General features: G+C 36.4%; 1 protein-coding gene across 3 annotated transcripts in view; it reads left to right on the top strand.

Annotated features, from left to right (window-relative positions):
• The window catches only part of ARAP2 (ArfGAP with RhoGAP domain, ankyrin repeat and PH domain 2), a 233,841-nt gene that overhangs the window by 119,214 nt on the left and 99,636 nt on the right, over positions 1 to 14,991 (top strand). For all 3 annotated transcript variants that reach the window (XM_027836269.1, XM_027836270.1, XM_027836268.1), the window contains exons 13-15: positions 2,976 to 3,158; positions 5,601 to 5,775; positions 6,465 to 6,599. In XM_027836269.1, the coding sequence (XP_027692070.1) occupies positions 2,976 to 3,158; positions 5,601 to 5,775; positions 6,465 to 6,599 (493 nt within the window). The remainder of the gene's footprint in view (positions 1 to 2,975; positions 3,159 to 5,600; positions 5,776 to 6,464; positions 6,600 to 14,991) is intronic.

Genomic DNA, 14,991 nt, shown 5'->3' with positions numbered 1-14,991 from the left:
GTTGACAACCTTCAATATAGGTAAAGATAGATGTCTCACCCCCCATAAGTCTTCTCTTCTCTTCTTTTTTTTTTTTTGGTTAGGCAGTGGAGTTAAGTGACTTGCCCAGGGTCACACAGCTAGTAAGTGTCAAGTGTGTGAGGCTGAGTTTGAACTCAGGTCCTCCTGACTCCAGGGCCAGTGCTCTATCCACTGTGCCACCTAGCTGCCTCAGGTCTTTTCTTTTCAAGGTTTAATATTCTTAGTTCTTTAAGCTGATCCTCATATGGTATGAATAACCATCCTCCAATCCATGAACCACTGATTTGCTACTACAGGGACTTCTTAAATATTTTGGTGTATATGGAAACTTTCTGTTTTTGACTTCCTTAGGGAATATGCCTAGTGATGAAATTTTTAGGTCAAAGGATATAGACCTTATAGTTACTTTTTTAAACAAAGTACCCAGTTGCAGAATAGTTGGACCAGTTCAGAGTTTCAGTAGTTTTATACCCTGCCTGTTTTTCCACAGCCCCTCCAACATTGACTGTTCACAGTTTTTGTCCTAATTACCAATTTACTGAATTTGAGATGAATGCTCAGATCTGTTTTGATTTACATTTACTTTATTCAAGATTTGGAGAATTCTTTTCTGTGGTTGTTAATTGTTTGCAGTTCTTTTTTGAGAGCTGTCTCTTCATATTATTTGAATACATCTGGGGGTGTAGCTCTTAGTTTTATATATTTGTGATATTTCCCTCTATCTCTTAGATATTAAATCTTTATCAGAGATATATGATGCAAGGATTGTTTTTACTAATTGCAGTTTCCCTTCTTAACTTAGCCACATTGATTTCATTCATGCAAAAAAATTAGTTTCAGTAATCAAAATTAACTGTTTAGTCTTTTGCAAGTGCTTCTTTCCCTTGGTTTTGTTTTGTTAAGAATTCTTCCCCAGCAGTAGTTGTACCTGATCTGGTTCTTTTCTTTTTTTTTTTAAATGTTGAAAAGTGTCATCTTCAAGGCCTATTTCTTGGTGAAGTCATGTTGAATCTTTTAGTTAACTACTTCCTTTCTAGATGTTTATTAAGCAGTCCTTTAAAAATATGTTCTGGGATTTTTCCAACAATCAAAGTAAAATTTGTTGTTCTGAGGTTTGTGACTTTTGATCACATCTCTTTTTTTTGAAAATCAGGACAATGTATTTTCTTTGATTATCTGAGGATATATTACATTCGGGCCATATGACTTGAGCTAAGTGCTTTCTAGTAGCATGTCAGCTCTTTGAGGCACAAGGACTGTTTCTTTTATGACTTTGTTACTGCAGTGCCTGGCATAGTAAAAACTTATGGAATTGGATAAATTCAGCTAAGTCATTTATTATTATCTCATTTCTACCTTGGGTACCAACTTTCTACCAGCCATATTTGTCCTGTCCTTTGCAGTCCGAATATCCCCTCCGGGGCATTGCACACATGAACAAAATACAAATTCAGCAGCTCAGTCTTCTCTCTGCCATCAGCTGTCATCTTCCCATTCACTCTGGACAGTGATCTTATTCCTCCTTTAATCTTCTTGCTTTGCCTAAAATAGCTAACAAAACCTTTTTTGGCCTTAATTTTTCTCAGTAGTTTCAGCGCATTGGGGAATTTAGCATACTTGATGTTGTTCCTACAGGTCTGTGCCACATATTTACATTTATCCCTTTTTACCTGTTCTTATTTTCATCTTTATGTGTTTTTAAAAATTCCAAGTTGATTGACAAGGTCCTTGTGTATCCACTGGTCTTTTAAAACAATTCTCTTTTTCTTACTCATCACTTAACACATCATTTTTGTTTCCTCAGAATTTTGTTCACAAGAGCTCCCCACCCCTAGCTTGACTGCCCTTGCAGAATTCTAGTCTGTCATTTCATACCTGTATTTTTTCTCTGAATACTTTTGAAATCTACTCTCTCACAATCTAGGGTGCGTTTAGACCATTGATAACTTTCCTCTTCTTATAAATTCTAAGACTGAGTGGCTTACTTCCTCTCAAGATTCCCATCATTTCCACTCCACACCAAAGAATTCTTCTCACCTACTAGATCCAGAAAAAAAAATCTACATTCTTTTACCTTATGAATGATGGAATTGTTATTAAGGCAGTCAAGAAAATATGTGTTGCTATACATTTGCTAGATATCTCTAGCAGGTCTCTATTTGTGTTTTTGAAAATTATCTGTTCTAACAAGCCCTGGGAAGGAGGCACAATCCTGGGCTCACAGTAGGTGTTTAATCTATGTTGGTTGATTGGTTATGATTTCTTGAATACATGCCCAGGAAAGACCAGTGACCTCCTTGTTGTAGCTGTAGGTTGATATTTGGCTCATTACCCCCAGCAGGCAGTTTCCAATAGCTATTCCTCATCTCCTCTTCCTCCAACCCTTATTGGAGGATATTTCAGTTTTTGAGTCTGTATCATATTTCCTCGGATGACAAATAATTGCTTCTTCCTCCACAGAGCCTGTTATGTGTTCCTTAGCTCCATATGTTCAGCAACTTTTCTCTCATTATTATTACTGTACTTGAAGACCATTTTTTCCTATCACATTTAGCTGTCCCTAATTCCCAGGGACATAAATAAAAAAAATTTTATAATGAGCCATAATGATTAAATTATAAATATTATGATATCTAATAATAAAAATTAGTATGTTTTTATTTGAAAAAAATTTAAGTGTGGGGAACAATCATGCTGTACTTAAAATTGAATGCCTTTCTACCTTTAACATTCTTATTTTATGAGAAAAAAAGGGTAGGTGCCTGTATAGGTTTCTACTCATTTTAGGTAGTAAACTGGTTTTTAACTCTCATCTGTTTCTTTCATCTGACAGTTTTGTTCTTTTCAGTACACACACACACATACAAGTTCCTGACTCCATTAAGCAAAACTAAAGTCTGTAAAATGATTTTGCAATCACATTACTGTATGTCTAATATTTTTTTTTCTTCCAGCTTTTTATTGTCATTGGAAACAAAAGAGCAAATGACTTTTGGGCTGGAAATCTTCAAAAAGATAAAGAATTACATGTAGATGCTCCAGTAGAAGAAAGAAAACTTTTTATTACTCAGAAATATAAAGAAGGACGATTCAGAAAAACCCTTTTAGCCTTTCTTACCAAAGAAGAGTTAAACAAGGTATGATAAAGCTAATTAGGAAGACGTGGCTTTCAAATTTCACTTTACAGCTGTGTCAGTAGTAAAGGAAAAAAAATAATTTATGACTCTATCTGGGGAGTATAACTGAGTTTAATTTCTATTATGTAACTTCTCTGATGAAATGACCAAGTATTGTACTTTATTCAGCATTATAGCTAATGAGCTGTTCTTCATAACTGAACATAACTGTCCAACTCTTCGTGACCCCATTCGGGGTTTTCTTGGCAGAGATACTGAAGGAAACTGAGGTAAACAGGATTAAGTAACTTGCCCAGGGTCACACAGCTAGTAGGTGGCTGAGGCCAGATTTGAGTACACAAAGATGAGTCATCCTGACTCCAGTATTGGAGTCAGTATCTATTGCTCCACCTAACTGCTCCACATGTTGAGGTAGAATTACCCATTTTAGTGGTTACCTTTTATCTCATTTTCATTAATACTCCTTTCCATTCATTTTATCATATTTTCAGCACTGTTCTTTTCCATCTAAAAACATGGGGTATGTTTTTTTCATTTGAGACAAATAAGAACCACCTCCTCCCTTTTCTCCCCATGGAAAGACGCAATCTAAGGCACTTGCAAAGCATTGGAGGAAATCTCCAATTAGCTGTCTCCAGGGACTGCCCAGCTTTCCCCTAGCACCACATGCATATTTTTGTTGTTGCTGCTATTTTTTCCTCTCTTCATGTGTCAAAGGAGGTTTGCTCTCCATGAAGATTGCATTTTGGGTGGTTAAAAATTTATTTTGATCATGCTGGGTGCAGTATCTCAGAATCTCAGAGAATCTAATATTTCTCAAGATGTTCTGCATATTTTAGATTTTTTAAAGATCACACATTTTCAGGCAGAGATGTACTTATAGCAGTCTAAGGTTAATTAATCCACCCACTGCTACTTTTAGCTACTTATGAGTTATTTGGAAAAACTAACATTTTTATATTTTTAAGTTCTATCAGTTTAGCTTTTAACCATTAAATTCTTACTGTTTATTAATGAATTTTGAGTATAAATAATAAATACTAGAATCATATTATATTTACCTTACCAGTCTGCCAGGACTAGGAATACTGGATATATGAAAAACAAATTTATTTATGTGAATATATATATAACATATGAAAAATAAATTATTGCTTTTTCTGAACTGTCTTTTGCCTTAGGCCTTGTAAAAAAAAGTTGGGCCTTAAAATCCTGTACATAGAAGCTGTATGGCAAACCTTAAACTTATTATAGCCCCAGGCATAAATACCAAATGAAGAAAATGGCTAAAGAATTAGCAAATCCATAAATAATGACTATTCTTCAGTTTGTTTGTTTCTGTGAAAAGTAGAAGTCATTGAATGCCAAGGATCTAAAAAACTAAATTCATTTGTTAATTTTGCTCAGTTATTGGCTAACCCCCAAAGTGTTCTCATTCATTAATTTGCAATTTATTTAGTTTATTATATGCCATTGGAAATATGAGATTCATATATCATGTTTTAAGCTAACATGAAGGGTTGTACTATGGGAATAACAGATTTTTATAACACATGGCAATTAATTTCCAATTACAGTTGACTTTTTATATGATGCTTAGTTTTATATTATTTGCACAGTAGTGTCTGTCTGAACCCTATTGACATCTTTACTTCTACATCATCATTCTTTGTCATTATATCATCACCTGTATTCTTATTTCCTTTGGTGACACCATTTATTTCTGTTTTTACTGTTTTTATTTTCATTCTTTAGTGTTCTCTACCCATATACACAGTTTAAAAAAGTAAAATTTGAAATTTCCTCTCCACATTGTATCTCAGGCTCTTTTAAACCTAAACTTCCAGTGATGATATAATTCAAACAGGAGCAGATTGTGAGATAGGGTGTTATCTTTCTTTAAGCCTGTGTTTTGCAATAGTTGAGAGTTAATGCTGTTCATTTTCACTATAACAGTGTGAAGCAGGTTATGACAGAACCATAAGGAAGGAAAAGAGGTCAATTAGTTTAGGCCTTCCTGGATCATCTTTACATAGAATTATATCCTTATTTTACTTAAAATGTTTTCAAGTCTGAGAACATTGATCATATGCATATTTGGGGCAAAAAAAAAACCTTTTCAAGTAAATATAACATATTTGTGGGATTTTCTTTTATTTAAACATTATCATCTTTGATATAGAGAACTGTGAATGAAAAACTAACAGTAGCTCTTTTTTGCACATTATTATTTAGATGGGAAAAGAATGCTTTTTGTTGCTGTAACTTAAAGACATCACAGTCTCATATTTCAGAATCTTTTAATTTATTGAGAATTAAGCATACAGTCATTATCAATAATAAGCAGTTGTTGCATTTGGGAGTAAAAAAAAGTATCATTGATTTTGTATGAAGAGTTTCAAATATTCTAGTAGATATATTTAAACTTTTAATATTGATCAGGCCTTGTGTGCTGCAGTAGTTAAACCAGATGTTCTTGAAACAATGGCGTTATTGTTTAGTGGAGCTGATGTAATGTGTGCAACTGGAGATCCTGTTTACAGCACCCCCTACTTACTAGCTAAGAAAGCGGGACAAAGTCTGCAAATGGAATTTCTCTATCACAATAAATTCTCAGGTAAATTTTCACTTACCGTTTTTATTTTCCCAAATGTTTCTATTTTCCTCAAATCTTTAATTCTATGCATGTGTAATTTAAACATAACATTAAATTAGAATTCAATATTAATATCCGTTAGATTGTAAGCTCCTTGAGGGCAGGGACTATCTTTTGCTTCTTTTTATATGCCCAGAGCTCAGCACAGTGCCTAGTACAGTGTGCTTAATAAATATTTATTATTGGTTCATATAGTTTGGGCAGAAAAAGTATAAAGAGTGGCCAAGGTAGTGAGTGACCTATTGCTAGTAAGTAAAGTTACTAAAATATGATAAGTAAAGTTACTAAAAGTAAAGTTACTAAAATATGATAAGTAAAGTTACTAGTAAGTAAAGTTACTAAAATATGATTTTGAGAATAAGAATTCACTAAGTAGTTATTTCATTTTAGGGAAAAGTTCAAGAAGCAAATTACTTGCTACCATAATTGTGTGAACTATAGATATATAAACAGTTAATCTAACACAAATGATTGAATCAACATCAAATTAAATTTTAATTGAAATATGACTTGAATGCTTGCAAACAGCATGTAGTATAACATACATATGTCCTTAAAATAAATATTGCATAGTTTTATAAAATCTTCACATTTCCTTTGTACTTCTTGGACACAATAAAGGACATTATTCTCTTTTTTTTTCTTTATAGATTTCCCCAAACATGACATTCATTTTGAAAGTGGATTACCTCAAGAATCTTCACATTCCACTTTTCTCTGTGACTTTTTGTATCAGGTTCCTTCTGTGGCCGCTAAACTATCTACAGAGAAAAAAATGATTGAAGGTATCTTTTCTTGTAATGATGTACTGTGTATCTAACTCTACTTCACATTTTATCTGTAAAATGTCTGTTTAGATTTAGTTAGGTGACTTGGTGGGCCTGGAATCAGGAAGGCCTGAGTTTAAATCCAGCCGTAGACACATAATCACTATGTGACCTTGACCAAGTCACTTAATCTCTCTGCCTGCCTGAGTTCATGTAACTGTGAAGTGGGGATAATAATAGCACTTACCTCCCAGGGCTGTTGGGGGGATAATGTGAGATAATATTTGTGAAGCCTTAACACAGTGCCTGGCACATAGTAGGTGCTTCCTTGTTCCTTTCCTTTGATTCCTCCTAATTTTCAATTTTGAAAGTGTGTGGTGTGTTTGTGTGTGTGTGTGTGTGTGTGTGTGTGATTAAGATGACATTAAAATTTTAAGTCTTGAAAATCATTTGCCTTTTAAACCTCTTTATAAAAATCTAACCCCTTCTCATCTTTCCAGTCTTCTTAACTCTTCTCTGCATGCTCTGCCTTCCAAGGACACTGGCCTTCTTGCCATCCCTCCCTCACCCACAACATTCTTTCTTCTGACTCAGCCCCCTTTCTCTTCCTTTCCCCCATTCCCGAGAATGTTTTACAACCTCATGTCATTGCAAATCCCATATTTTGCAGGTGCCCTTTCCCTAGTCTCTATCCTCTAACCTATCTGTTCCTCCCATTTCCTCCCTAATGCCATTGCTAACATCTTCCCTCTGAGATTACTTCTCACTTATGCTATATATTTCTTGTATGTACATTTCTTTTCTATGTCTCTCCCATTAAAATGTGAGTTACTTATAGACAGGGACTGTTACTGCTTTTTTTTGTTGCCTAAACACTTATTACATGGCTTACCACATAATAAGCACTTAATAAATGCTTTCTGACTGATTGACTAACTTTGAATTCCATTCCCATAATACTTGTTGTCTGTTGGAAACTTTGAAGTGAGTGTCCTATAGGCATTTCAAACTTTACATGTCCAAGACAGATTTTGTTATCTTTTTCCAGGCCTTAAAGGGCACCGCCATCCTTCCAGTCACCTAGGTTTACAAACCTGGTATCTTCCACTCCTTACTCTCACTCCCCCAACTCACAGAATAAGTTTCCAGCTCTTGTTCTTATCTCTACAACATCTCAAATGAAATAATCATTGGAAAGTGCTTAGCACAATGCCTACTATATACCAAGCACTATATAAATGTTAGCTATTAGCATTATTATTATTATCTCTCATATGCCTCCCCTTTTCTCCACTCCCGCTGCCTTCACCCTAGTTCAGGTCCTTATTGCCTTTTGGCTTGATTATTGAAATAGCCTCTTAATTTATTTTCATGCCCCAATACTCTCCACACTCTAGTCCATCCTCCACACAGCTCCCAAAGGGATTTTCCTAAGAGGGCTGATCCAACTTTGTCATCCTTCCCTCTCTCCACATCCCGATCAGTACATATCAGTGACTGTTGACTTCACCATTTACAGCTCTTTACAATTGGGCCTTGTGCTATCTTTCTAGTCTTGTTGGGCATATTCCCCACTCTCTATTCCAGCCATACATCCATGCTGTCTTGCGTTTCCTCATACGATGCTCCCTCTTCCATATCTGTGGCTTTGAACTGGCTGTTCTCCATGCCTAGAATGCATGTCCTCTTCACCTCTAACTTTTGGAATCCCTGCCTTCCTTCAAGAGTTCCCTCAACTTCCTCTCTCTGTAAATACCCTCCAGTCAATGTGGCATTGTGAATAGGGAGCTGGGCTTGGAACTTGTGAAGATGTGAGTATGTAGGTCCTCCTTCTGACACATACCATGTATGTCACCCTGAGTAAGTTACTTTTAGAAGGTACTAACCTGCATCAGCAAAGGGTGTTTTCTCACCAAGGCATTGCTTATGCCAGTCACATCACAGATCCAGTCCTCATCCCTGTTCATGTATGCCTATTTCTGTGTACTTTGTCTCCACTGTTAGAATATGTGCTCTTTGAAGGGCATGGGTGATCTTTTCATCCCAAATATCTACCACTATGTCCTTTCACACTGTACACACTTAATATGTGTTTGTTGGTTTATTGAAATAAGGAAGTTATTAATCTATGAAGGACATAATGAAACGGGAAGGGAATAAGCATTTATATAGTGCCTGTCATGTACCAATCCAATAAACACTTATTAAGGGCCGATGATATTCCAGGCATTGTGCTAAATGCTGGAGAATACAATTAATAAAAAGAAAGACGGTGCCTGCCCTCAAGGAGCTTACAACCTAAAGTACCAGCCACTATGCTAAGCGCTTTACAAATATTATCTCATTTGATCTTTGCAACAGCCTTGAGAGGTAGGTGCTATTTTAATCCCCATTTTATGGTTTTGGAAACTGAGGTAAAAAGGTTAAATGACTTGCTTAGGATCACACAGCTAGTAAGTATCTGAGGCCAGATTTGAACTTTGTTCTTCCTGAATCTAGGTTACCTCTCTTCCTCCAGGAAATGTGTGAGATGTGGTGAGAATCATGAGAGCCAAGTGTGATTCAAGTCAAAAGAAGAAAGCATTAAGAGGGGAAATCTGGGGAGAAAAAAAATCATTGGATCTTACTGAATTTGCCAGTTGAAGAACATTGATTAATAAACTTATTAGCGTTTCACAATTGACAATTGAGGCCAAAAAAACTGTGATGGTTTTCTTCTGTATCTCAGTAACAGGGAAATAGTGTTTGAGGAAATGGACAATGGCCTCTGTACTGGGTGTAGGCAGGAGTCAAGGAGACTTAGTAAGAGCCTGTCATCCAGGGGCAGTTAGGAGGTGCAGTGGATAGAGCACTGGGCCTGGAGTCAGGAGGACCTGAGTTCAAATCCGGCCTCAGACACTTGATACTTACTAGCTGTGTGAACCTGGGCAAGTCACTTAACCGCAGTTGCCTCAAAAAAAAAAAAAAAAAGGAAAAAGAACCTGTCATTCAGGTATAATGTTATTGAAGATTGGAGTCAGATGGATCATATGTGGGTGGAGAGAAAAGAAAAAAACATTTTGGAAAAATAAATTAGACTTTGAGAATCATGAGATCATGATTCAAAGATTTATTATTTTCTTTTCAGTTAGCAAGCATTTATTTCTCACGTAGTATGCACATGATATTGTGCTCTGTCCTTTGGAGGATATAAGGAAATGTGATGCTGTCTTGGGGACCTTATGATCGAGTTATAGAATGTGGAGGAAAACACTGCTGTGGAACTATTCAAAATACATTCGAATGTGTTTGCAAAGAGACGCAAGTGGAGGGAAAGATGTCATTTAAAAACCCAGTGTGGGTTGGAGTCATTACACTTTCCTTGGTAGGAAAAGAAGTTTTCAATTCACTTGTCCAGAGTGGTGAAGTTTACCACAGTGGGAAATGGAGAAATGGAGAGTGGTACAGCTATACATAGGAAGAGATAGCTGGCATTTTTGGCTATTGTCTCCAAATGCCCTTTCATCAGAGGAGAAAAACAAGTCATAGGAACCAAGGAGAGACTGGGGCGAGGGGCACTGTCATGTCTCTGTCTTCTGGCTTGTTCTTTGTCAGAATTGTGCGCAGGAACCAGATCCTGCCATGTCATCACGTGTCCCAGCTAAGGACAGCCCGTTTAGATAAGCTGAGCTATCTAGTTAGTTTATTGAAAGAATGGATGGGAGTCTTGACACAGCTGGCTTCAGTGAAAGATGTGAAGCTTCACAGGGCAGCTGGAAACTGGCATACATTTCCTGAGGAGAAGAGGAGCTCACAGCAGTTTTTTGACCATAAGAAACCCTTTCGATATAAATTGAAGTAGCTCTGAGAGACTCTCAGGGTACTTATTCATATCCTGTTTAGGTAACTGATTCCTTTTTGGAACAGAGCTATTCTTGTGTTTGTTTCAGATTTTTCTTCTTCTTCTTCTTTTTTTTTTGGTATGTTTTAGGAACTTATATGTTATATACTTTTATTTTGGTAATAAAGGTATCGATTTCATAGAAAGAAATGATAACGCATTCTTATATGTTATCTGAAAGTAAGCATGGCTTTCTCCCCAAACTTGTTCTTTCCTCTTTAGTTCCTTGTTTTTGTTTCATTTTTTAATGGCTTCACAATTTACTTAGTCACAATGGTCATATATTTTTCCTTCTTTTTGCTCCCAAGTTTCCAACTACTGTGTCTTTTGCCTCTAGAGCACCATTTACTGTTTTCTCCTCCTTTTCAGATAGAGGCTGTGTAAAGAGCACTGGGTTGGTAGTAAGAGGACCCATATTTGAATCTTGGCTTTTTTTTTCTTTATTAGTTAGGTGACCTTGGACAGTTACTTACCTCTCTATGAATCATTTTTCTTTAGAAATGAAGGTTCCTGGGGCACCTAGGTGGCACAGTGGATAGAGCAACAGCTCTGGATTCAGGAGGACCTGAGTTCAAATCCAGCCTCAGACACATAACACTTACTAGTTGTGTGACCCTGGGCGAGTCACTTAACCCTGATTGCCCAACAACAAAAAACAAACAAACAAACAAACAAGACAACAACAACAATAAAAAAAAAAAGAAATTGCCTAGTCTGACCCCTTGGGGCAGCTAGATGGCGCAGTGGATAGAGTTCCGTCCTTGGAGTCAGGAGGACCTGAGTTTGAATTTGGTCTCAGACACACAACACACAACACTTACTAGCTGTGTGACCCTGGGCAAGTCACTTACCCCCGATTGCCTAGCAAAAAGCAAAAAAAAAAAATGAAGGTTCCTTCTAGTATTTCATCCTCTAATCCTTTGATTATTTCCATTGTTACTGCACTATATAGTCCTCAGTTTCGTCTTACCTAGACTGTCGCTAGCCTCTCATTAGCCTCCCTTCGTACAGTCTCTTCCAACTATAATCTATCCCTCGCTGTGATTCCAGATTTGTCTTCCTAATTTACAGACTTGACCCCAGTACCTACTCAAAACCTTTAATTGTCTGCTCAGCAAAGTAAACCTGCTTAGGCTGGTCTTCACAGCTCTTTATAACATGACTCTGTGCAAAGTACTCTATAATCAGACTCCATTCTACTTTTCCATGATACTTTTCTCTTTCATTACTCTGTGCTTAGTCAAACTAGACCAGTCCTTTTCTTATCTCTGTACCTCTGCATGAACTTTCCTCTACAGTGCATATATCTTCTCATTTTCCCCTGCCTCCTTATTCTTCAGTATTCCACTGAAATGCCGCCTAATCCATAAAAATTTTCCAGATACCCTTAAGCAGAAGGGGATTTCTCCTTTTCCCAAATTATCAGTAGCACTTTGTGTCTCTTCTTTGCATAAATCATATTTTGTATTAAGGACATTTATGTACATGGGGCAGAGAGGTGGTGCAGTGGATAGAGTATTAGGCCTGAAGTCAGGAAGACTCATCTTCCTGGGTTCAAATCTGGCTTCAGACACTTACTGGCTGTGTGACCCTGTGCAAGTCACTTAACCCTCTTTGCTTCAGTTTCCTCATCTGTAAAATGAGTTGCAGAAGGAAATGGCAAATCACTCTACTGTCTTTGACAAGAAAACTCCAAATGGGGTGATAAAGAGACAGGCATGAATGAAATGAATAAACAACAAACATATATGTATCTATCATCATCTTCTCTAGATTATATGTTCTTAAAGGCAGATCATTGTCTATTTTATTTTTGTATCTCTGTCAGCATCTGTTGTTCAATTTAGTCATGTCTGACTCTTTGTGACCCTATGGACCATACTATCCATGAGATTTTCTTGGCAAAGATACTGGAGTATTTTGCCATTTCCTTCTCCAATGGATTAAGGCAAACAGAGGTTAAAAGACTTGCCCAGGGTAACATAGCTAGTAAGTGTACTAGGCCAAATTTGAACTCAGGCCTTCTTGACTCCAGACCTAGGGTTTCAGCCACTGAGCCACCTAATTGCCTTCTTTGTCAGCATCTAGTGCAGTGCTATGTAATAAAGAAGGGATTACTAGAAGTTTGCTTGAATGAAGAAATTGGACAGGAAACAATCTAATAAAGTGATAACCTAAAAGCAAATTCAAACTTGAGATGTTATCCCTAAAGTCCAAAAAAAAAAGATTAAACAGAGATGAGTTGACCTCATATTCATGTACTATTTCAGATGTTAGATCAAAGGGATAAGACAGAAGTACACAAGATCCCTTCAGAGTTGGAGATCTGGAAAGGGAGAGAAGTGGTTACAATGATACTCATGGGATAAGTAGAGTTTGTTTCCATTGAGTGGGAAAATGACTGAAGTTTAATGTTTTTAAGATGTTGAGATATCCAGGTGTAGACAACCAATCATCAACTGAAATCAGTAATTAAACATAGCTGAGCATCATAAAATATCTTTCTCATATGAGGTTGATTAATTTAAGGAATATTCTATCTGGACTTAGTAATAATTTGTGAAAATTTAGTGAGAGCTTAAGACATAAATGGGGTTGATGAAGCTGAATAGTTTTAATTAATTAACTGTACACTTTCTGGGAAACATCTTGTTTTTGCTACCATTTGAGAGGTGACAGTAAAATAATGAGAGTAATTCTCATGCATGGCATGGAAAGCCATTCCTCTCTTTCACAGTAATCTTATACTGCACTAAGGTACAAGACTTAGAATGCAAATTGTTCTTTTAGTCCTATGGTCCTTAACCTTTTATTATTATTTTTTTTGTAGACCCCTTTAGCAGTTTGGTAAAGCCTATGTACCCCCTCTCAGAATCATGTTCTTAAAATACATTAGAGAGGATTTTATTAACCATACAAAATATTATGCTATTAGTAACCAATTTAATGTTATATTAAACACAAAGGAAATTAATTATATTGAAATATTGTTATCAGAATACTTTTTAAAAGTTTTCACTTAGGGGCAGCTAGATGGCGCAGTGGATAGAGCATCAACCCTGGAGTCAGGAGGACCTGAGTTCAAATGCCGCCTCAGACACATAACACTTACTAGCTGTGTGACTCTGAGAAAGTCAATTAACTCCAATTGCCTCACCAAAAAAAAAAAAAAATGCACTTAGGACCCCTCCTTCCCCCGGGTTAATAAACCCTTTTTCAGACCATGTTTTAAAGCTTTACATTTTCATCAGTGATTTTAGTGGCATTCCCTATTCATCCTGCCAGAGAGACAGCTCACTGGTGACAAAGTTGTTTGATTTCTATTTTCTTAACTTGATTACTTCTTTTTATATCTTAGAAGAGTATTACCATAGGGAAAGAATAGAAAGAGAAGGAACTAAGGGACAACCTAATTTATAAATTACATAACAAGAAATTGCTCAATAAGGCATTTACAAAGAAGATACTCAGACTTGCAGGAAGTCTCCTCAACTCCCACCAAATATACTTAGGAAAAAAAATGAGAGTGTGAGTATTCTCCTAATAAATTGTTTAATATGCGTAAGAAGTTCATGATGTTGAAGATAACAGCATTAAAATGTACCTTATAGGTGAAATCATGGTTTAGTTGAAGAGGCTTCAGATGTATGGTATGAAATATGAAGTCTACCTAACAGAAAAAAGTTAATTGTGTATGTTTTATTGAGGTGAATTTTTATTGACTATAATATTAAAAATCTGAGCTACTTAAAGCTATGCTAAGATTTTTTTAGAACCCCTATCCCCCTGTATGTTGGCATTTCTTGATTTTTAGTGTTAGTTTCAACTTTTATCTTTATTTCTCTCTGCCAGCTCTGTATCTAACCTTCAAACCAGATTTTGTTACTCTAGTTCTAAAAAGGAAGATGTCCCTTGACTATTGGTTCATCTATCCAGTGTCCAGTTTCTCTCTTCCCCTCTTGAAAAAGATGTGTATGTGCATACCTGTAACTCCTTACTACTATTTTCTTTCTCCTTTTTAGATGGCTATTTCCACCTCAGTCATATGGGAACTGTTATCTCCAAGATTGCCTATAACCTATTAATTAGAAAATTTTAGCTTTTTTTTTTTAAGTCTTCTTTCCTCCTGACCTCTTTACAGTAGTAATTGATACTGTCGGCCACTTTCTGTAACTGAAAACTGTCTATTTGCTTGGCTTCAAATATACCATATACTCCTTTTTCTCAGGCTATCTTTCTAACCACTACTCTCTCTCCTTTAATATATTTCACTTGACCCCCTAGACAGTTCCTTTGCCTGCTTTTTTTTTTTTTGAGGCAATTGGGGTTAAGTGACTTGCTCAGAGTCACACAGTGTTATGTGTCTGAGGTTGGATTTGAACTCAGGTGCTTTTGACCCCAGAACCTGTACCCTATCCACTGTGCCACCTAGCTGCCCCCTTTGCCTGCTTTTTAATGCCCTCCACAGTCTGGCTGGCATCAACCCACTTTTCTATTCTTACTTCATATTGTTCCCTTCCACACAGTGTT

Source organism: Vombatus ursinus, unplaced genomic scaffold, assembly GCF_900497805.2.
Source record: "Vombatus ursinus unplaced genomic scaffold, bare-nosed wombat genome assembly UNPS02014818.1, whole genome shotgun sequence".
Classification (NCBI taxonomy): Eukaryota; Metazoa; Chordata; class Mammalia; order Diprotodontia; family Vombatidae; genus Vombatus; species Vombatus ursinus.
This window is presented reverse-complemented; position numbering and strand designations above follow the sequence as displayed.